Source organism: Erythranthe guttata, chromosome 10, assembly GCF_056151865.1.
Source record: "Erythranthe guttata isolate IM_541 chromosome 10, IM_541, whole genome shotgun sequence".
Taxonomy (NCBI): domain Eukaryota; kingdom Viridiplantae; phylum Streptophyta; class Magnoliopsida; order Lamiales; family Phrymaceae; genus Erythranthe; species Erythranthe guttata.
This window is the reverse complement of record NC_142542.1, coordinates 15,428,319-15,451,695: the sequence shown is the minus strand read 5'-3', so window position 1 is coordinate 15,451,695 and position 23,377 is coordinate 15,428,319. Positions and strand designations below refer to the sequence as shown.

Genomic DNA, 23,377 nt, shown 5'->3' with positions numbered 1-23,377 from the left:
GTAATAAGAAATATTTTATTTTCAGAAGACATACATTAATAAAAACTATACAATACACAAAATTTTATAATAAATAAATTTGAATACGTACCACTGTATCCATTGAAATCTGACCTCCAACCTGAAATCCTGTACGATCAGATGGGGTAATCGGTGATATGAAACGACGTGTGTGCAGTTCATACCACTCAAAATAACCATCTTCTAGTCTGACTGTCACTGGCATATGGATAATCAATAATATAATTGAGTCTATTATCTCAAGCGGTAACATGCGAAACATGTGTAAGACTCCAATCTCGGTTGGTAGCACCTGTACGGTTAGCATTGACGTGCATCCGGAAATCTGTCTCAGTATTTTCAGGAGGTTCAGGTATGGGTTGTACCATCCCGAACTGACGTACTACTCTGTCTGGTCGATGCATCTCCACAATTGCGTAGCATATCAGGGGGACTCTCGATACCCATATACCTGAACATGCGATCGCCGAATCACCAGCTACAGCCTGATACTCCGGATCATCCAGATCATATGGCATCCATATAAACTGATCTAGGAGCATCTGATCCAACATCATCCTAAAAATATGAAGAACATGCGCACCAGTCTCAATGAAGCTGACATGGTTGGTCCACCTGTGATATATTATCATATATTAAACTAAAGATAATAATAAAGATAAGGTTAAATACAAAAATACCCCACTACTATGAAAATTGTATCATATGCCCCATGTACCTTTTTCCCAAATATGACTATAATACCCCTACTCAAGCATCTTTATAACAATATTACAAACATCTCTAAAATCATATTGTTGTTGAGAATTTGAACTAGCGGAAGACATTTAAGAAAAAAATAAAGAAATTCAAAATGACCAAAAAATAAAAGGTTTTATTTAGAAAATTTAAAAAAAAAATCTAAGTAATTAAATGTTTTGAAGAAAAAAAGAAAATATCAAAAATTTTCAAGTAAAATTGACTGAAAATGTTAGAAAAATATAGTGGAAGGTGGCTCAAACAAACCCTTATATTTATAGACACAAAAAATTAACACACAAATCACCGTAACAATAATGCAAAAATAATTTAACATAAATCTCAAAACCATTACCGTGCACCGTAAGGTGATACGGGAAACTCATATCCTGCATACTCAAGTGTTGTGCCCCATTTTGCCAGAGTAGGTATGGGCCTTGATGGAGGAATCCGCATCCATGCCCATATCTGTTAAATAATACAAGAATATTAATTTTTTTATAATATAAACTGCAAATTAAATGTATTAATGTACTAAATTATATAAGTAATTCATATGTTACCTGTAATAATTGAACAGGACCACTGATTTCTTTTGCAGATATCTTCGATGCTTTGCACAACTCGTGGTAGTGGACTGCTAGAGTACAACTACCCCAGCTATATGTACTGACAGCATCAAGATCCTCTAAATGTCTCAAATACATCAACGGAATAGAGTCGCCAGTGTGATCGGGACACATAATCCCCCCTACTATGAGAAAAGCAATCCCTCGAGTGTAATGAATAAGGTGCGCATATGTACTATTATCAAGAACGGGATTATTGATTAAATATTCACTAAGGGCTTTGACACTCAACTTCGATCCTTTTATCTTCGATGAATCTGGTGTAAATCCCAGCCATGTCATACAATACTGCTGCCACTCACGAGTCCTACGATGAGTATCAACTCCTATGACCGGACGTCCGTCAACCGGTAGTCCGTATATCAACGCCACGTCCTGTAGGGTGACTGTCACCTCCCCTACACGCAAGTGAAATGTGTGAGTCTCCTGACGCCATCTCTCTACTAATGCAGTGATAAGTCCCCAATCTGCTTGCATACGTCGACATCGATATACACCGTATAACTTCTGGACCGAACTCTCCCATGTTCCATATACATTTTCTCTGCATCGCTTCAAAGTGTACCATGCCTTCATGTAGGATATCTCATATCCTATTTGCGCGGTCACAATCTCTCTTGCCTTTGAAATCTCACAAACTGGATTTTCACGAACACTTTTCAATAGAATTGCGGCGCAATAATTGATGTTCAAGTTGCCATGATTGTTTGTCATCCCTTGCATACCGCAACTATGATCGCCATCGTAGATCCCAATTCTAAATTGTCCTCTATCCCCAATTCTTGATGCTCTTAGCCTCCATCTGCAAGGTCTTGCTTCAGTGTCGTGTTTGCAGATAACCTTCCAAGTTCTTTTTGTACTTTCGATAACTTTAAACTCTCTTCTGGCAAATCGAATGGAGTGGTCTCTAACGGCTGAAATGACCCTTGCTTTACTATCAAAAATCATCCCCTTTTCGAGAGTACCTTTGCTGCTATCATAAAATTTTGACCACATACCCGACGGAACATCAATGGAATCGGCTGGGATTTCAGGAAATGACAGAGAGTAGAACGAAGGTGGATCATAAAACTGAGTAGGAGGTTCTGCAAATGATGGATTGCTGACATGAACATGGGAAGTTGATGGAATTTCTGCCTGTGATATTGTTTGTACAACGTCATCAACGACTTCGATATTCTCATCATTGTTCTCTTCACCACTATCATCATCGTCTCCATGGTCGGAGGGTTCAGAGTCGCTTCGAACATTTGGCCCATGTGCGTCTCCGAAAGGATCATCGTCATCATTATCATCACAATGACGAGTTTCATTAGGAAGATCAAAATTTTCATGAGCATTTCTCATGCCACTTGATTCCCCAATATGTACCCCAAGATTTTGATAAGAATGCCTCGATGGCCCCGCTTCAAAGCCCATATTAGAAAACCCTTGTGTAACCGCAACTAACTCAGGACTTGTTTGCATAAATGAACTGTACGCTTCATTCAAATCAAAATGTTGTGATGGTCTCGAAGGGGAGTAGAGAGGTTCTGATATAGTGAATTGTGAAGGTTTCGAAGGGGAATAGAGAGGTTCTGATGTACTGAATTGTGACGGTGTCGAAGGGGAGTAGAGAGGCTCTGATGTAGTGAATTGTGAAGGCATCAAAGGATTGTATAAAGGCTGAGACTCAACATAAACATCTATGGAATCGTTTCCTTCATCCGGGTGCAAATAGATTTCTAAATCATCATCACTTGTTATCTCAGAAACTATCTCGCTCCACTGATTTTGATACCATCGTGATATTTTGCCCGACACCGATAACACAAATTCATTTCTATCTATTCGGCAACGTGAGTATATTTTCGCCAAGAAGTCTGAGAAAGATATATCGCGTTTCACTCGTACGACTGTATGATGAGATTGATCATAATTCACTGACAATCCCTCATGAACAATCTGGCCTCCTATATACACGAAAACTTTGACAGTATTCCTACCCGGAGTCGCCATTGAAACCCTATATTTTGATATTTTGAGATTATTATTTTCTTTCGAAATATTTAATATTTCCTAATTTTTTTATAGCTACAAACACTAAATGTTAGATTATAAATCAGTTAAAACAAACAATTAATATTTAATATTTTCTAATTCGTTTTATAATTTGAGAGTTCGAAAACTATTAATTTGTATATTATAAATCCTTAAAAAATTGTGTAATTCGTAATTTTTCGACACATTCATATAACACTTTAATTGTGTAATTCAAGTACGACTTTAATTAACCAATAAAATATTTAATTTACCTCAAAGATAATTGAAGATTTGCTAGCACCCACAATCACTTCTAAATCCACCACAATTTAGACTTCCACTTAGTTATAATAATTAAAAAAACCATCAAAATAAAAAATTCAGCAATTATTTAAAAAACAGGAAAAACATAACAGCTCCAACCCCAAGTTGTACTATATTTGTACAATATAACAAATAATTACCTTCAAATTATTATTATTTGCTAGCTACAAAAATCCCTTCTCAAACCACCACAAATTACACTTCCACCTAGTTATAACAATAAAACAAAAAAAATTAAATTTTCAACAATAAAAATGTACAATATAACAAATAAATACCTCCAAATAGTTATTATTTGCTAGCAACGTAAATCCTTTCTCAATCAACCACAAATTACATTTCACCTAATTATAACAATCAGAAAACAACAAAATTTAAATTTCAGTCATTATTTAAAAACAAGAAAAAAAACATGAAAATATGTTAAATTATTAAAACATGGGATCAAAAGTGAAACTAATGTAAACTTGAGGGGCTAATGCCATAACTAATTCTACCAATTTATCCACTAACTCACTATTAATTAATTAATTTATCCTACTAATTATTCTACGCGTATCATATTTGAACCATTACAAAAAATTAAAATTTCAGAAATTACTTAAACACAATCCGTGACAAGTTCAAGTTCCCCTTCGAGAATTATTTAAATACAATTTATCCACTAACTCACTATTAATTAATTAATTTATCCTACTAATTATTCTACTAATCAAACATTCCTTCTTAAATCCACAACAAGTTCAAGTTTAACCTAAAAGTAACAAGTAAAAACAACAATAAAAAATTGAATTTCATAAAAAATTATATATATTTTAACAATACAAGAAATAATTTATCTCCAAATAATTAATAAGTTACTAGATAAAAATACCATTAATCCACCATTAATAAAAAATTAACAAAATTATATTAATAATTAAAATCCTATATAACTATAATAATTGACAAAGTGAAAAAAAATTACCTCAATAAGTACCCTGCTGAAATTAATTAAAATTACTTACATTAATTAAAATATAAATTAGCAAACTACAAATAAACAATAATTAACAAAAACAAGAAGAAAGAAAAAAACACTTACGGCTTGTTGGAAAGAAGGGAGCAGAGGGAGAAAGCGGAGCAAATGAGGTAAAATGTATTTTTTTCGGATTAAATATATATATATATATATATATATATATATATATATATATATATATATATATATATATATATATATATATATATATATATATATATTCGGCCGAAATCACGGCCGTTGGATCGAGAAGGATCAGACGGTCCATAAAACGCGTTGTTTAAACTGACGCGTTCAACCCTGACAGTTCAAAGCGCGTCGTTCAAAACGACGCCTTTTAAGGACCGTCAGATCTTCTCTTCAATCCGTGACCGTAGATAACGAGGACAAAATTGGAGATCTGGCCGTTGATCGCAGCTCGATCCAACGGTCCGCAAAGCGCGTAATTTTAAATGACGCTTTATCCCATTTCTGAAATTAATTACAAAATCACCCCAATTCTAAAAAAAAATTCTGAAATATTAGTAAAAAAAAAAATGCCCCCCATTTCACTCTTCCTTTTCTTTTTTGAAAATGTAAATCAAGTTCGAAAGAGTGGGCAAATTCAATCCCTTGATTAATTTCTTCAAAAATAAAAAAATATATATTTGCCCTAAATCATGGATCCGAATGCGGCGCGAGTTGGAAGGGAATCACTGGAATTAGCGTTTCACATGTCGAAGATTCTCGAAACCGGCCTCGATCGCCACACGCTTTCGATTCTCATCGCACTCTGCGAAATGGGTCTCAACCCGGAATCTCTCGCCGCCGTTGTTAAGGAGCTTCGCAGAGATTCACCACCACCCCCTTCTTCTTCTTCCTCCCAAGAAACAGCTGCACCGATTCCTTGACTATAGGTATTTATTTACTTGATTAATTTTGTTTTTAATTTGGTGTAATTAAATTAAGTATGTTTTAGGGGTATTGAACCCCTGATTACCCATTTTGTGGGCTATGTTTTGTGTGAAATCCTTATAAAGATGAGACATTTACTAGCGACAGTTGGTGATTGACACAAACTCACATGCTCCAACTGCTAGGTCATCCACCGCGGGACTATATATTTCAGACATATTTAAGTTGGCAGATAATGACATAAGCTGAGATTCAAGTGAATAAATACTTGACCCTCCATGTAATTAAAGAATGTACTGTTTTCATGTCAGGTGAGATATATATTATTGTCTCTTTTAATGAATGTTCATGTCTGTATTTTTCTGTGTTGATTAATAATTGAATTTATTTGATATTTAATTAATATAATAATATTTTGAACGTGCCAGTTATTATGAAAAATTAAATTAAATCTGTATCTTACTTATTGAAGAATTAAGTTTTACACCTTACCTAATCTAGTTGTACAATTTGTTTATCCTAGCTATGATTGTAAAATTTTACTTTGACTAATTCTATGTTGAGAATTAAATAAAAAGACTTAAGTAAACCATACTTTTATTTTGACTAATTCTCTGTTGAAAATTAAATAAAAAGACCTAAGTGATGACAAAAGTAGGTAATATATTATAACCAAACAATTATAGAAATTTTATTTTAGTCCCCATAGATTTTGACCAGCAAACAAAATTTTATCAAATTTCATTTTTTCATCAAATTTCGAGATGAAGAAATTTGCATTTGTTGGTTTCTGGCCCAAATGTGTTATGGGCCAGTGAACCCAATTATCCTCTTATTCTATACACCACCATTTGAGTTAGCCCAAAAGAGTAAGTCAGCCTAAGTCCATATCTGAGCCAAATTCATCCGTTGGATTTCTGGCTGAATCTGGACCGTTTATTCCATCACTTAAATACTCTCTTCTCTCTCCTGTTTCCTCTCATTCTGAGACCCTATCTTTTACTTCTTCTTCTCCGCCGCTCCTGCTTCTGTCTTCTTCCTCCCTTGTACTGCCTTGACTGATTAATGGCTGGAGGTCAAAGAGCATGGTACATAGCTGACTTTGACCCTCCAGTACATCCTTCACCGGCTCTATTTGACTTCAGTCCCTATAAATACTGGCATGGAGGTTGGAAGAGGCGAAGACTGATAATACCCTAGACTCGACCTAAATCTCTTAGTTTTTCTTTTGTGAGTTCTGAAATTGGGGTTTTGGTGAGTGGGTAAGCTTGAGTGCTTGATCTGTTCTTTCCTTTGTGGTATTCTAGGTAAACTAGGGTTTGTGTGTTGAGAGAGAAAGAAGATATGTTCTTCTTTGAGGTACTCTGGTGGTGTATATTGAAAGTGTGAATCTCTGGTGTGAAAATTGGAAGACTGAGCTGATATTCTCAATCTATTTATCTTTCAATTAATTCATCATTTATCTCTATCTTTCTGTTATATATATATATATATATATATATATATATATATATATATATATATATATATATATATATATATATATATATATATATATATATATATATATATATATAATACTGATCAAGGGGAACTTATATTAAACTAGGTTTATGGAGCTTGGCATTATGATACCCTACATTGGCATCAGACCTATGGCTATAGCTTAGCTCTACTCAAAGCGGAGTATCAAAACCTAACTTGGTTTTGCCAAGGTAACACCTCAAAACTCCAGTTTTATTTCCTGTACGTTGACCTGTGGAGATTGGGAGCCCTGTGTGGCATTATCTGGCCTTACTTGATCTCTTCTTCTCTTCTATCTGTTATTTCCGCACTTAGTTTAGTTTGGATTGCTCTCAGCAACCCTTTTCTTGTTCGGACCACCTAAGTGTCGCATGAATCTGGGGGGGGGGGGGTGGCAATCTAATTATCTTTTGTGTTGCTCTGTGATTCTGTGTGACTCTGTGCCTTTTATCTGTGTGAAATTATGAATGCTTATCCCTTAGCTCCTTTTGATGGAAAAAAGGATTTTCCTATTCGGCAACAGAAAATAAAAGGTGTTTTAGTGCAACAAAAATGTTTTAAAGCTGTCACTTTAGCATATGAAGATACCACTACTGCTGCTAAGAAGGCAGAATTTGATGAACTTGCCTATTCTTTGATTATCTTGAACCTAAGTGATTCTGTGATTAGAAAACTAGGAAAACAAGATAATGCTAAAGCTTTATGGGATAAATTGGAAGAACTTTATACTGAAACCTCCTTGCCCTCCAAAATGTTTTTGTTAGAAAAATTCTTTAGATTCAAACTGGATTTAAACAAAGACATTGATTAAAACCTTGACATTTTTACAAAACTGGTTCAGGATATTAAGCTAACTTGAGACAAAAATATTGATGATTACTCTCCTATTGTTTTGTTAAATGCTATCCCTGATACTTACAGTGATGTAAAGTCTGCCATTAAGTATGGCAGAGATAAGGTTTCTTTGGACAATGTTATAAATGGTTTAAAAAGCAAAGAACTGGATTTAAAAACTACCAAGAGTAGTAAATTTTTTGGTGAAATCAATTTTGTCAAAGGGAAGCCTAAAAATCAGTTTCAAAATAATTTTCAAAATAAATTTCAAAACAAGGCTTCTTCTAGTAACCAAAACCAGTCTTCACAAAAACCTAAAAAGGGCAAAGGGTGGAATAAGTTTAAAGCCAAAGGCAGAAAGTGTTACAACTGTGATAAAAGTGGTCATTATGCTAATGAATGTTCTGAACCTAAAAAGGAAAGAACAAATGAACATGCTAATGTTGTGACTGATAATCTTGGTGATGTGTTTATGGTTGGTGATGTGATGCATGATTATGTGAACTCTGTGATCTCTTCTTTGTGTGATAATGATTGGATTTTTGACTCTGCATGCACCCATCATATGACATCTCATAGACATCTGTTTTCTTCTTATGTGAAACTTGAAAATGGTAAAGCGTCTATGGCTGATAACAGTGAAAGAACTGTAGTTGGAATTGGAACCATTTGCCTAAAATTTGAATCTGGTGTTAAATTAATTCTTAAAAATGTTACGCATGTTCCTAAACTAAGCAGTAATCTGTTATCTGTTGCTATTCTTGAAGATAGTGGTTTGCATGGTAATTGGGGAGATGGTTGTCAGAGAATCATGATGCATGATAAATTTTTTTTTAAAGCTGTTAGAATGCAAAATCTCTATGTGTGTTCTGCTGAACCTGTTTTGCATGCCAACACTGTTAATCATGACATGTCTATTCTGTGGCATAAGAGGCTAGGTCATATAAGTGGTAAAGTTCTTGAAATTCTGCATAAGAATAATTATCTGAGTGATGATTGTGTGACTAATTTGCCTATATGTGATTCATGTATCCTTGGGAAACAAACTAAAGTTAAATTTCCTGTTTCCCCATTCCCCAATTCCTGTAAATGTTCAGACATACTTGAATATATGCATGCTGATGTGTGGGGTCCTGCCCCAGTTCCTTCTCATGGTGGTAATAGATATTTTCTATCTATTGTTGATGATTTTTCTAGGAAAGTTTTTGTGTTTTTACTCAAGAATAAATCTGATGTGTGTGAAAGATTTAAAAATTGGAAAATCTTGATTGAAAACCAAACTGGAAAGAAAATCAAAACTCTGAGAACTGATAATGGAACTGAATTCTGTAATGCTGAATTTGATACTTTGTGTTCTGACTCTGGCATTAAGAGACATAAAATTGTTGTGTACACACCCCAACAAAATGATATTGCAGAAAAAATGAACAGAACTTTGCTTGATAGAGTTAGATCTATGTTAAATTCTTCTGGCTTGAGAAAACCTTTTTGGGGTGAGGCTGTTCTCACAGCTGCTTATTTGATAAATAGGTCTCCTTCTGTGCCCTTGAATGGGGAATTGCCTGAATCTAAATGGTGTGGTAAACCTGTTAATTTATCAAATTTGAAAGTTTTTGGCTTTAATGTGTTTGTTTAACAAAAGCTTGATAAACTTGACCCCAGATCTGTGAAATGTGTTTTCCTAGGATACCCCGTATCTGAAGGGGTTAAGGGTTATAGGTGTTGGTTGTATGGTGATCAGGGTTTTAAAACTGTGATTAGCAGAAATATTGTGTTTAATGAAAATGTATTCCCATGCTTATCTGCTTCTAATACCATTACTAATAATGATAATAATATCGATATTGATATTGATACTACTACTAATATCAATATTGATATTGATACTGATACAGATACTAATACTCATACTAATACTATTATTAATACTAATATCAATACTAATACCAATATTAATATTCATACCAATACTTATACATATATTGATACTGAATATTCATACTTATACTCATACTCATACTCATACTGGTGTTGTTATTGATAATGATACTAATACTAATACTAATACTAATACTAATACTAATACTAATACTAATTAATACTAATACTAATACTAATACTAATACTAATACTAATACTAATATTAATACTAATACTAATAATAATAATACAAATATTAATACTAATCCTAATATTAATACGATGATTAATACTAATAGTCTAATACTAATATCAATATCAACACTACTATTAGTAATAATACTCCAATTCTAATACGAATATTTAATGTTCAAACTAATACATCAATACTAATACGAACACTAATACTAATATCAATATTAATACTAATACTAATACTAATATTAATACTAATAATAATACTAATACTAATACTAATACTAATACTAATACTAATACTAATACTAATACTAATACTAATACTAATACTAATACGAATATTAATACTAATACTAATATTAAGACTAATGCTATTAAGACTAATGCTAATGCTAATACGCCAAGACTAATATGACTTCGAATACTAATAATGATAATAATAATAATAATAATAATGATAATAATATTGATATGATATTGATATTGATACTGATACTGCTACGAATATTAATATTGAAACTGAATTACTAATATTAATACACATACTGATACACATACACATATTGATACTGATAATAATATTATTATTAATACCAATACCAATATTAATACCAATATTATTATTCATACCAATACTCATACATATATTGATATTAATACTAATACTCATATTCATACTGATAGTGATGTTGTTATTGATAATGATACTAATACTAATATCATACTAATACTAATACTAATACTAATACTAATACTAATACTAATACTAATACTAATACTAATACTAATATCATACTAATACTAATACTAATACTAATACTAATACTAATACTAATACTAATACTAATACTAATATTAAAACTAATACTATTACTAATACTAATACTAAAACTAATACTAATACTAATACTAATACTAATACTAATACTAATACTAATACTAATACTAATACTAATACTAATACTAATACTAATACTAATACTAATATTAAAACTAATACTAATACTAATACTAATACTAATACTAATACTAATACTAATACTAATACTAATACTAATACTAATACTAATACTAATACTAATACTAATACTAATACTAATACTAATACTAATACTAATACTAATACTAATATTAATAATTGATATTAATACTAATACTAATACTAAAACTGATACTGATACTGATAATGATATTAATATTCATATTAATACTAATACTAATACTAATACTAATATTAATAATAATATTGATGCTAATGATGATACTAATATTGATGCTCATACTAATACTAATAATAATACTAATACTCATACTAATAGTAATACTAATACTAATTCTAATACTAATACTAATACTAATACTAATACTAATACACTATTACTAATGCTAATACTAATACTAATGCTACTATTAATACTAATAGTAATACTAATACTGATACTAATACTAATATTGATACTAATACTAATACTGATACTGATATTGATATTGATACTGGCATTGATACTATTAATGTTACTAATACTAATATTATACTGAAACTTATACTGATACTGATACTTATACGGATACTGATACTGATATTTATACCCATACTTATACTCATACCCATACTCATATTCATACACATACCCATACTCATACTCATATTCATACTCATACTCATACTCATACTCATACTCATACTTATACTCATATTGATAGTGATACTGATACTGTTATTAATACTAATACTAATATTGATATTGATATGAATACTAATACTAATACTAATACTAATACTAATACTAATACTAATACTAATACTAATACTAATACTAATACTAATACTAATACTGATACTGATACTCGTACTGATACTGATACCGATACTGATACCGATAATGATACTAATACTAATACTCATACGTAAGTAATGTTGACATAATTATAAATTAAACGTTTAAATTTAGTAATTTTGCCGCATAATGAAATTAGTGATTATTTGTTTACTGTTAGTTGAATAAAATTATTATTATTATTTGAAACAAATTAAAAGAGGATACGTAAAACATGTGTCAAATGTAGGTACTACTACTTTTCAAAAATATAGTTTACATTTAAACTCTATATAGAATCATATCAATTAATATCCATTATTAATTTCTTTTTTGTCTCTAATTATTATTCTCAGTATATGATAAACAATAAAAATAAGTTTACGATTTATATACTTAAACATAAATTAAATAGCAAAAGGAAATTGCTAAAGGAAAAGAAAAAAAAAGATTGACACATATAATAGAAAGTAAATAGCAAATTATGAAACAAAAATCTGAAAATACAGCTATCAATATATAATGGGTATCGAGAAAATACGTGGGTATCTTTAAATATTTTATTTGATCTAGAAAAAATATGTGGGTATCATCTATATGTAAAATTTATATTGACCATTTAATATAGCAGATTATATATATACATATATATATATATATATATATATATATATATATATATATATATATATATATATATATACATATATATATATATATATATATACATATATATATATATATATATATATACATACATATATATATATATATATATATATATATATATATATATATATATATATATATATATATATATATATATATATATACAACGAAATGAATATAGTTTTTCAAATCATTCCAAATACACTAAAATTTCATAATTTATTCGAATGTATATTTACATTACAAAATTATTAACATAACTATTTACTTAAAAATTTAAATAAAAATAATACAAATAATACTAAAAAATAATCAAAATATTACATTTTTTCGGAAAATTAATGATAAATAAGATAATAGCTTTCGGATTTATAGAATAATATAACATTTTGAAATAATATATATATATATATATATATATATATATATATATATATATATATATATATATATATATATATATATATATATATATATATATATATATATATATATACATATACATGTGATAAATATTTAAATGAGTGTAGAAATGTTAAATATGTAAGAACTTAAATACGTACCAAAATCAAGATGTCAACTAATCAATTGAGGAATACACGTCATCAATTGAACTTCAACTAAGCAATTTGGAGATATGACATAGACATTTGCCACGTTTCTTTCATAGATGACATATATCCTCTTTTTATATTATATATAGATGGTAAAAACAGTTTTATTTACTATATAATAAAAATAAATAAATAAATATGATCCAAATTTATTGAAATAAAATTATAGAAACTAATATGAACGTACAAATTAATAATAATGTATGTACATATGAACAAAATAGATAAAAATAAGCATTATATATTAATGGACACGGAAATTAATATTGTTACAAAAAATATGTAAACACTAAATAATCTATTACATGCTCAATCAAGTTCATTAATCTCAATTTCCTTTTCATCGAAACCAAGCTTACAATCATCTCACGTGTAATCAAAAGATGGAAATGCAAAACTATTTTTTTCTTTCTAAATCCATCCTTAAAATATACACGAATCATATTTATGCGTGTTATACAACGTCGCAGGGCTTCTCTCTTGCTAATGTCGCCGCGTATAACACAAACGATGATACATGGATCTGCAAAAATAAAACAAACATAAGTTAGATTGTTATATGTACACATACATAATAAATGAATAACATCATAAATATTCAACGACAAATAAATGCTTCAAGCTAACACATCGATAAATAGTAATTGCATTATGAATTTACAAAACAAAAGGAAAAAAAAAAAGAGTTTTAGATGAGGACCTTAGTTTAGCATGATTATAACAAAATATGTAGATGAAGAGAGAGATGAATGAGTTGGGGTTGAGATTGAGGGTATTTATACTTAATTTTCACACACTAAGTAAGTAAATAAAACGATTTTAAGGAAATCATATATTGTTTATATTAGTTAATGTATATATAAATGCATATATACTAAAACATGAATACATATATATTTCACCATAATTGGACATAATTAAAATAAATGTAAATTGATTTCTAAAATAAAAAATAGACATGTTTGACAACAAATCCGGTAATTGATTTTATTTGATGCAAATTCAAATAACTTATTAATAATTAATAATTAAAAGTCAAACTTTACATAGATTAAAATTAATTATGGTGATTTTATTTCCATAAGTTATTAATATATAATAGATATGATATTGATGATATGTATATATAAATGATTTAGATAATAAATGCATATCCGAATTTTAATAAAAATCAAAATATATGAAATACACACACTATTTTTTTTTATCTTTTTTCTTTTTTCGTATTACAATAATAAAAATATAAATTTCATAATATATTAAACAACAAATTAATTAAATTTAAAATTTTAAACATCTAAGTCCATAAATATACTATATGTGCAGAAGGAAATAAAATAAATCCAAATTAATATGATTGATATAATCTATATCAATCAATGATATAGTTTATATATAATTATTTCTATGTATATTGATAAATTAATTTATTAATATAATAATTTGAATTATTAATTAATATATATATATATATATATATATATATATATATATATATATATATATATATATATATATATATATATATATATATTGGTTTTTATATATATTAATTTATTAATATATTCATTCTATACTATCCCAATTTTTTTTATTGAAAGGATATTTGAATATTCTAAAATATTGAAAATTAAAATAAAAAAAAAACAATTGTATTCCTTTATTTTAATATTTTAGTATTTAAAAAATATTTTTTTATGAAAATTATTTGAATATTCGTAAAAAATTGAGTTTCATGAATTTTTTCAATAAACATATTTTGAAATACTGAAAATATAAATAAGATTTTTTTATTTCGAATTTATAAAATATTAACTTTGGAAATAATATATATACATAATACATGTGGTAATTGTTTAAATAGGTGTATAAATGTTAAATAGGAAATAACTTAAATACATGCCAAAATAAAATTGACAACTCACCAATTGAAGAATCCACCTCATCAATTGAACTCCAACTAAGCAATTTTGACAAATGACATCATCATTTGCCACATGTCAATCATTGAGGGCATAGATCCTCTTTTTATATTATATATAGATTACAATTAATTATTCGAATATAATTTGAATACTCAATTTGAAATAAAATCAATTATTTGGATTTGTGTGATAATTTGGGTCAATACTTTCATCTATGTTTTGAATCATATCAATTTGCATTAATTTTAATTTTCATGAAATATGGTATATATATATATATATATATATATATGTTAGATTTGGTATTCATTTATTTATAAAAATGTTTTGATTGTGTATATACTGATTTTAAGTTTGTGAAAATTTGGTAGTAACATAAATACACAATGCAATATCTAATTTACATGCAGCAACTTTCCTTTTATAATTTATCCTAACTTCCCTTTAATTAGCAATAATTTATCGTAAATGACAATATATATGCTGACTTTCAAATCAAATCATAACTGCAATCAAAGCAATTAGTAGTTTTTGCGAGCAATAATTTCGGTGTAAGACACGAATTGCCAAAAACAAAGGAAAAGTTATTAATTAGTCTTCAAATCATTGCTAAAAAGAAATTCATCAAATCTAATTATACACATTTCTTGCCAAAATGTCAAAGTCATAAGACTCATTACAAATAACAAACGTCTTCCTAATTACCATAAATATAATTCTAATTTGCTCAATTATTTTATAATATACTTACACCGAATGTATATTTCCTTATTCAATTATTTTATAATATTTCTTTCAATATTAATTATGGCCAGTTATGGTAAAAATATTAATTTTATAGGTAAAATTATATATATATTTATTCGGTTTTACATATTCTACACATGTTTTGAATATTGAAAGAATATTCATCGTATTTAGACCCGATCATGATTAATTATTTTTAGGAAACTTTATTTGATATTGCCGCCCAAATCAAAGTTTTGAAATTTGAATGTGTCGATTTTGAAAACTATATAAACACCTCACATCTATGTAATTTTCACCAGCATTTACGTCTACTCGTGCGACACTTTATAACAATGTATGGTAGCCTGTTTTTTTTAAACCGGATTATTTTTTGTTCAATATCTATGTGTTTCATATTCACATGTTGTACTACATGTTTGAATTGTATATTGTTTGAGTTTTCATATTTTACTTATCGCTGTTATTGTTTTGTTTGTAGGTTATAATCACGATTCCAAATTCTTTCGTACGTAATGTCTTATTTTCGTACGCAGTGTCTTATGTGTATGTTCAGTCCACTCTATGCGTACTTTGCAGCAAGTATTTATTACTATGTATGTTTTTTTTGTGTTTTACAGATATATAAGACTATGGGAAATTGTCATTAATCAAATAAGGTGATAAAATTATTATTTCAAATTATTAATTAAATTATTATTTCAATGTTTCCTATTGTTTGGTTGTACTTGTTAAGTGTATATTTTTACACTTTATCGTACCTTTTTATTTGAGCTTTTGGTGTGTTTTAACCAATGTTAGAAGAACCGGACCGGATCGGCCGGTCGGACCGGTCCGACCGGGACCCGCCACGAAAGCGGTCCGGTCTGACACCGAAAACTGGGATATTCAAGAACCCGGGTCAAATGTCAAAAACCCGGTTCGACCGGCAAAACCCGGCGAACCCGGAAACCGGTCAGTGACCCGGGTTCTTATCTAAAACACTTCGCCGGTGATTGTTAGTGGCCGGATATGCATGAAATTCGCCGGAGGTAGCCGGATCTGGGTGGAGTAGGCCGTGGGTGGCCGGAAACCTGGCGGTGGGTGGCGGAATTCGACGAGTTTGGGTCGTGGGTGGAATAGATTGTGTTGTTGGATATGGAGTGATAAGAGTGATAAAAGAGAAGAAGAAGAAAATGGAGAAAAAAAGAAAAAAATAACTGGAAAAAAATGGGGAGAGAGGTAGGTGATAAGAGGAGAGAAGATGGAGAGAGGAGACATAGAAAAGTAAAAAAATATATAATAAAAAATTGGGTGTGAGAAATAATAAAGGGAATAGTTTATATATTTAAAAATTAATAATAAATAGAAGAGAGTGTGTAAAATAAAAAAATATATATAGAAATTAGAAAATATATATTTAAAATATTAAAATTGATAAATAATTAAAAAATAAAAACCCGGGTCGAACCTGGTTGAACAGGTCCAACCGTGACCTGAATGCCTATCCGGTTTTGTGGCCGGTCTGGTTCTGATAACATTGGTTTTAATGATAATTGGTGCTTAAAAAGTTGATTTATTGTATTTTAGGTACAAATTGAAGAATTGGAAAAGTATGGGGTCAAAACTGCAATTTTGGAGAAAATATGGGCCAAAAGTGAAAAAAATCAAAATCCTGAAGATTTAATGCTCGGACGGCCGTCCGAGTTTTAGTTCAAATTATGGGACGGCCGTCCGAGACTCCGAAGAAGCGCAGTAAGGGATTTTAATTGCACAGGGAAACTGCCTTCTTCCCTAAGTTCTTCACCCTATATAAGACCAAGCCAAGCACTCAATTGGGGATCTTTTTTACGCAATTTGGAGAGCAACAAAGCAATAACAAAGACAAAGAATTCGAAGACTCTAAGCATAGATTTATCGTTTATAACTTATTTTATTTGCGTTTTTTCTTTAATCATGAGTAGCTAAATTTCTTATTTCTAGGATTTTATTTGGAACCCTATGTGGGATTTATGAACCCAATTCTATGATTTTATGCAAGTTTTAATTTCAGATTATTTCTTCTACTTGTTTTATTAAGTTCATGAAACTGGCCACTTTATGTGCTTTTATGTTATTGTTAATCGCATGAATCGGAAGATCGGGTTAATAATTAGAACTGTGGTAGAAGAGCCTTTGTGGTATTAACATAAGAATATAGTTAATCTCTTAGGTAGCCATTATTGAGATTTGTGCTTAATGCTGTGTTCTAGAATTAATTGCATAGGAATATAGTAATTGAATCTAGGGTATTAGAATCGTAATACACGCGGAAGCGGGTTACGATTATTTTAGCATCTCAGGTTAATAATCCGGGTTAATTGCGTGCATAATTGAAGGAATTGAGGGAAATAATAATCACATAGGGGGAATAATAAAATCCTAGGCTTGTTTTCATTGATTAAATTTTTTTTTAATTGCTTTCTTGTGTTTTTGTCTTTTTAATTGCTTTAGTTTAATTTAGCTTATTAATCATCTTTTGACTGTGTAGGGTGGGCTTGATAACAATTGGTAGAATTTAGCGTCTAGGATTAGATAATTAAATATTCCCTGTGGGTTCGATATTCGGACTTTTAGTCCACTATATTACTTGTAGGATACGTGCACTTGCGAGTAGGTATTTTAACCAACAAGTTTTTGGCGCCGTTGTCGGGGAATATTTTAATTATTTATTTTATTCTAGCTCTAGATTTGAACAATTTTCACGATTCACCCATTTAATTTTCGTTTTATTTTATTTTTGTTTTTGGTACTTTGTATGCGCAGGAGACTCGATCTTGCTAGAGAACCGTTTGATCCCGAAATCGAACGTACTTTTCGAGCCGCTAGGAGACTTCAACGCGCAAACAATATAATGGAGGACGAAGAACGCAGGGCAACGGGTAATTTACTCAATGCCAACGGAAACCAAATCCAAGACCCACCCCCTCAACTCCCATTACAGCCAACAGCTAGGCCACGGACACTTCAAGACTACATAATCCCGACTCATGACGGATTCCGCCCGAGCATCCAATATCCACCTATTGAGGCGCACAATTTTGAGATCAAGCAAGGCCTATTGACGATGCTCCAAAATAACGGGTTATTTAGTGGATTGGCAGGTGAAGATCCCCATCTTCACATTGTCACTTTTCTAGATACCTGCAACTCCCACCGTCAAAACGACGTTTCCCAAGAGGCACTACGCCAAATTGCATTTCAGGCGACATTTTTTTGCGACGAAATTACCTCATTTGCGACGAAAAATTAAAATTTGCGACGTTTTTATTGCGACGAAATGGGCCGGAAAAAAAGTCAAAAAAGTGCCCGTCGCAAACTATTGCGACGGATTTACCAAAACGTCGCAACCTTATGCGACGATTGATCAGAAACGTCGCAAATTTGCATTTTTTTCGTTTTCGGATATATTGCGACGAAATCTACAAATAGTCGCTATATTCGTCCTCCAATTGCGACGAATATTTATCGTCGCACACTATTGCGACTATATTTTCCTAACATAATTCGTCGCAATTTTTTTCTCTTTGCGTCGCTTTTGTACTAACTGTCGCAGACTTTTGTTATAAATTTGCGACGTATATTGTCGTATCGTCGCAATTAACTATTGTGACCATGCGACGAAAAATTAAAAAAGTCGCAATATGTCTTTGTAAACGTCGCAAATTTATGAATATATTTTTAATATAATTCTGATTTTTATTTTTAATTCTTAATTTACCTGTAATTATAGAAAATACCAATAAAATTAAATACACAAAATATTAAACAAATCGCTTAAATTAAATCATCCAAAATATTCTTTCAAAATACAAAACCATCCAAACATTCCAAATCACAAAATCATCCAAACACAAAATAATCCAAATAAAAACTTAAATCATTCACACATGAAGTAAAGTACCCAAACCTAATGTTGTTGAGGGAACTAGTTACTTTCGCCGGATGGATTCTGGGGATGGAACTCGACACCTTGGGCCCTTAAATGTTCGTCCTTTTATCTTCTTTTAAAGCCCATATTTCTTCATCTCTACCAGTAGAAGACAAGTTGGACCTTCCCCCATTTCTTTGAACTTGAGCAACCGATTCCAAGTCTTTTAGTTTTTCCCAATACTCGTTCGTAAGCTAACGTGTTAGCAATGCTTTCATCACTCCCATCATTCATACATTCTTGATAGACCTCATTCATACATTCTTGATAGACTCTGTCAAAATCAGCCCGAGTAATATCAAAAACTACATTAACACGACCTATTTGATACGGAGTATATAATAAAACAATAATTCAAATAAAAATCTACCTACTACATTGCACAATAATTCATTTAAAAGATCGACCAACTACTATACACAACTAACGAATGCTGAAGTATGAAACAAAGCAACAATTCAACAAAACTATGCATAAACTACATTAGAGAACTCAAAATACATATAGCTGCTCAATTATTCACCAACTACATTGCACAATTCAAATATATCTAAGTACCCAATAAATTCATAATTCAACTAAAGATCCACCAACTACAATATACAACCCAAACATGTTCAAGTAGAAAATAAAGCATCGATTCAACTAAAGTAATAACTTACTGCAGTGGCACGTAGTTCAGTGGAAGGCTCCAATTCCTTCAAGGCACCAATGCTCATATAGCATTTTCTAGATTTAACTGCAACCGAAGGAACTTTGCCAAATTTTTGAATCTGTAGTAACATTATATAAAAGTAATTAGACCCTTATAATAACTCTTAAAATATATACAATCGCACATATACGAGATCACTTACATGTTTATGTTTATAAGACCTACCAATGATACTAGTTCGACCCCAATAATGGTCGGTTGCAATCGATATTCGTGCTTCGCGATATAGTAGCAAATAAGTTACTATATTTTGATGCAATGCATAAATCATATAATGATATAAATTGATTAAAAATACAATTGTACCTTCCCATCACTCCCCGACTCATTCATAGATGCCCATGAACGAATTCATGGCCCCCGACTTTTCGACACTTGAAGCTCTACATAGACACCTTATTTTATCATCAATGGCCGCCCTATCGAAAGAAAATTCTAGAAATTCTAAACCATTTTGAAATGCTTCCAACCGATGATCATCTAGCAAAACTAAACTCCTATCTTTTGACATTTTTATTTAGAAAATATATGCAACTGAAGAACATAGATGGTAATGAGAGAGTTAAAAAACCCCATTCGTCTGTCTTGGAATAATTAAGTTCAAAATACCGCATAAGCACAATTATAACCTTTCATTATTCTTAACTGCTAGTTAGCAATTTTGCTAAAAAAATGACTAATTATTTTGTGTATTTGGATTTTGTTTCTGAGTGACTCTTGTCTTTTTGTTTCTAGAAGATACCATATGAACTTCCCACTAAAATGCATATTTAAAATGGACAAATGCATATTTAAACATATTAAAACATACAGGCACAAACACAACAAAACAAAATTCCTACTAAAATGCATATTTAAACATAAAGGCACACACCTCAAAACAAACACATCCCAGTTAATTCCAACTCCACCTCAATCAAATAGCTATATTTATTCCAATTTCGATTCTCAAAACTTTTATTTCACATATTTTACAGTAAAAATATAGCCTAGATTTCATCAAAATAAGTTACGTCATATACAAACCCAAAAAAATAAAAGTCAAATCGAGTTTCAGTACTTACCCTCTACAAATTTGGTGAACGGCATAATGGATGGCAGATTGTACCAGTGTCGACTGCTAAGTGCAGTGGCGGTGGCGGCGATTTGGAAGAGGGAGGAATAGTGAGAGAAGAGGGACTTGGGTGGTGGCTCGACTTTGTCTCAACAGTTGTTGATTTGTCGGCTGCGACGGTGGCGGCAGATTGCTGTGGAGTAGGAAGCGGCGGCGCTGGTGTGGAAGAGGGATGAGGAGCGGAATAGGGGGGATTGGGCGATGGCTGTGCCGTCGGATTTGGCTGAATAATGGCTGATGTCGTCGGTCGAGACGGCGACGACGACGGCGGATTGCTTCGAAGTCTGCGGCGAAGTGTTGTAGCGGCAGTAGCAGCGGTGTGGGAGAGGGAAAATGAGCGACAGTGGGTGCACAAGGGTGAGGAAGAAAGTGTTCAATTAGGGCGTACGAAAGGGATTATAATTTTACATTGCGACGTTTCTATAAATCATCGCTGGAAGCAAATTTTATATGAATAAAATAGTCAGATATATGCGACGTTACTCAAATTATTCGCACGAATAGAATCATAATTGCGACCTTAGTGCAATAATCGTCGCAATAAAAAGTTTAATGAAATAAAATTGCCGCTTTTATTGCGACATTTATTTAGATTTCATCTTATTTGTCGCAAGTAAATTCAGAATAAATTAATTGGAAAACTATTGCGACTAAACAACACAGAAACGTCGCAATATTTCCAATGACGTTGCGACGTTTTCCTATATTCGTTGCAAATGTTATTAATTAAAATTTGTTTGGATTATATTTTTCCCATTGCGACGAATGATCAAATTTACGTCGCATATTTGCGACATATGTATAATAAACGTCGCAAGTTTTTCAGGGAAATTTAGTGGACAATTTTGCGATGATTATTGCGACGTAACAAAAAATCGTCGCAATAATTACTCAAAATTTTTAAATGTAGAATTAATTTATACATCATTGCGACGATTATACATAAAAACGTCGCAAATTGAGCGACGATATAGTTTTCGTCGCAAAAAAAAAGTCGCCTGAAATGAAATTTGGCCTAGTGAGGCGCTTCAATTAATTCTCTTCAAGCACTCTTTACAAGGAAGAGCTTGCCAGTGGTTGATGTCCCAAGCCCCCCACTCTATCTCGTCGTGACCTCAACTCCTCAACCTTTTCATGAATGTTTATAGCTCACCCGAGAAGGACGAGAGAATCCGACGAGAAATTCATAATTTCGTCAAGAGCAAGGCGAGCAATTGTACGAGGCATGGGAGAGATTTAAGACCCTTTTGAGGCAATGTCCAACACATGGAGTCGAACAATGGTGACAAATCCACATCTTCTACAAAGGGATTAACGAGAATGCACGAACAGTCTTAGATGCATCAACCGGGGAAAATTTTATGAGTCAATCGATACCGGATGCTTTTATCATGTTGGATCAAATTGCTCAAAATCGGTTTGCCAAGTCAAGCGAGAGGACGGTTAGTGGAGCAAATAAAGTTCCCGGAGTGTTGGAGTTGGATGCAAGTACGGCCCTTCAAGCTCAAGTGACCCAAATTGCTCAACATAATCAACTCCTTCTACAGCACATCAAAGCAAATTCACCACAACAAGTCCAAGCCGTTGAATCTCCATGTTGTGAAATTTGCGGTGGAAATCATTACATGCTCCAATGCCAACAATATGTGGAATCGCTCAACTACGTCAACAATGCGCTTCGCCAATTCCAAAATCAAGGGTG

General features: G+C 31.1%; 1 protein-coding gene and 1 long non-coding RNA gene across 2 annotated transcripts; both read right to left on the bottom strand.

Moving 5' to 3' along the window:
• Window positions 1-219: 219 nt before the first annotated feature.
• LOC148767682 (uncharacterized) lies at window positions 220-3,386 on the bottom strand. Its single transcript, XM_088824750.1, has 3 exons — window positions 1,323-3,386; window positions 1,115-1,227; window positions 220-636 (listed from the first exon to the last, which is right to left on the bottom strand). Exons 1-3 carry the CDS (start codon window positions 3,384-3,386, stop codon window positions 261-263), a joined length of 2,553 nt encoding a protein of 850 aa, XP_088680876.1. The 3' UTR covers window positions 220-260.
• A 16,044-nt stretch (window positions 3,387-19,430) lies between these two features.
• On the bottom strand, window positions 19,431-22,103 carry LOC148767681 (uncharacterized). The gene is made up of 3 exons (XR_016034048.1): window positions 21,626-22,103; window positions 20,509-20,619; window positions 19,431-20,120 (listed from the first exon to the last, which is right to left on the bottom strand). It is a non-coding gene; the product is annotated as an uncharacterized LOC148767681 (long non-coding RNA).
• Between the last annotated feature and the right edge of the window lie 1,274 nt (window positions 22,104-23,377).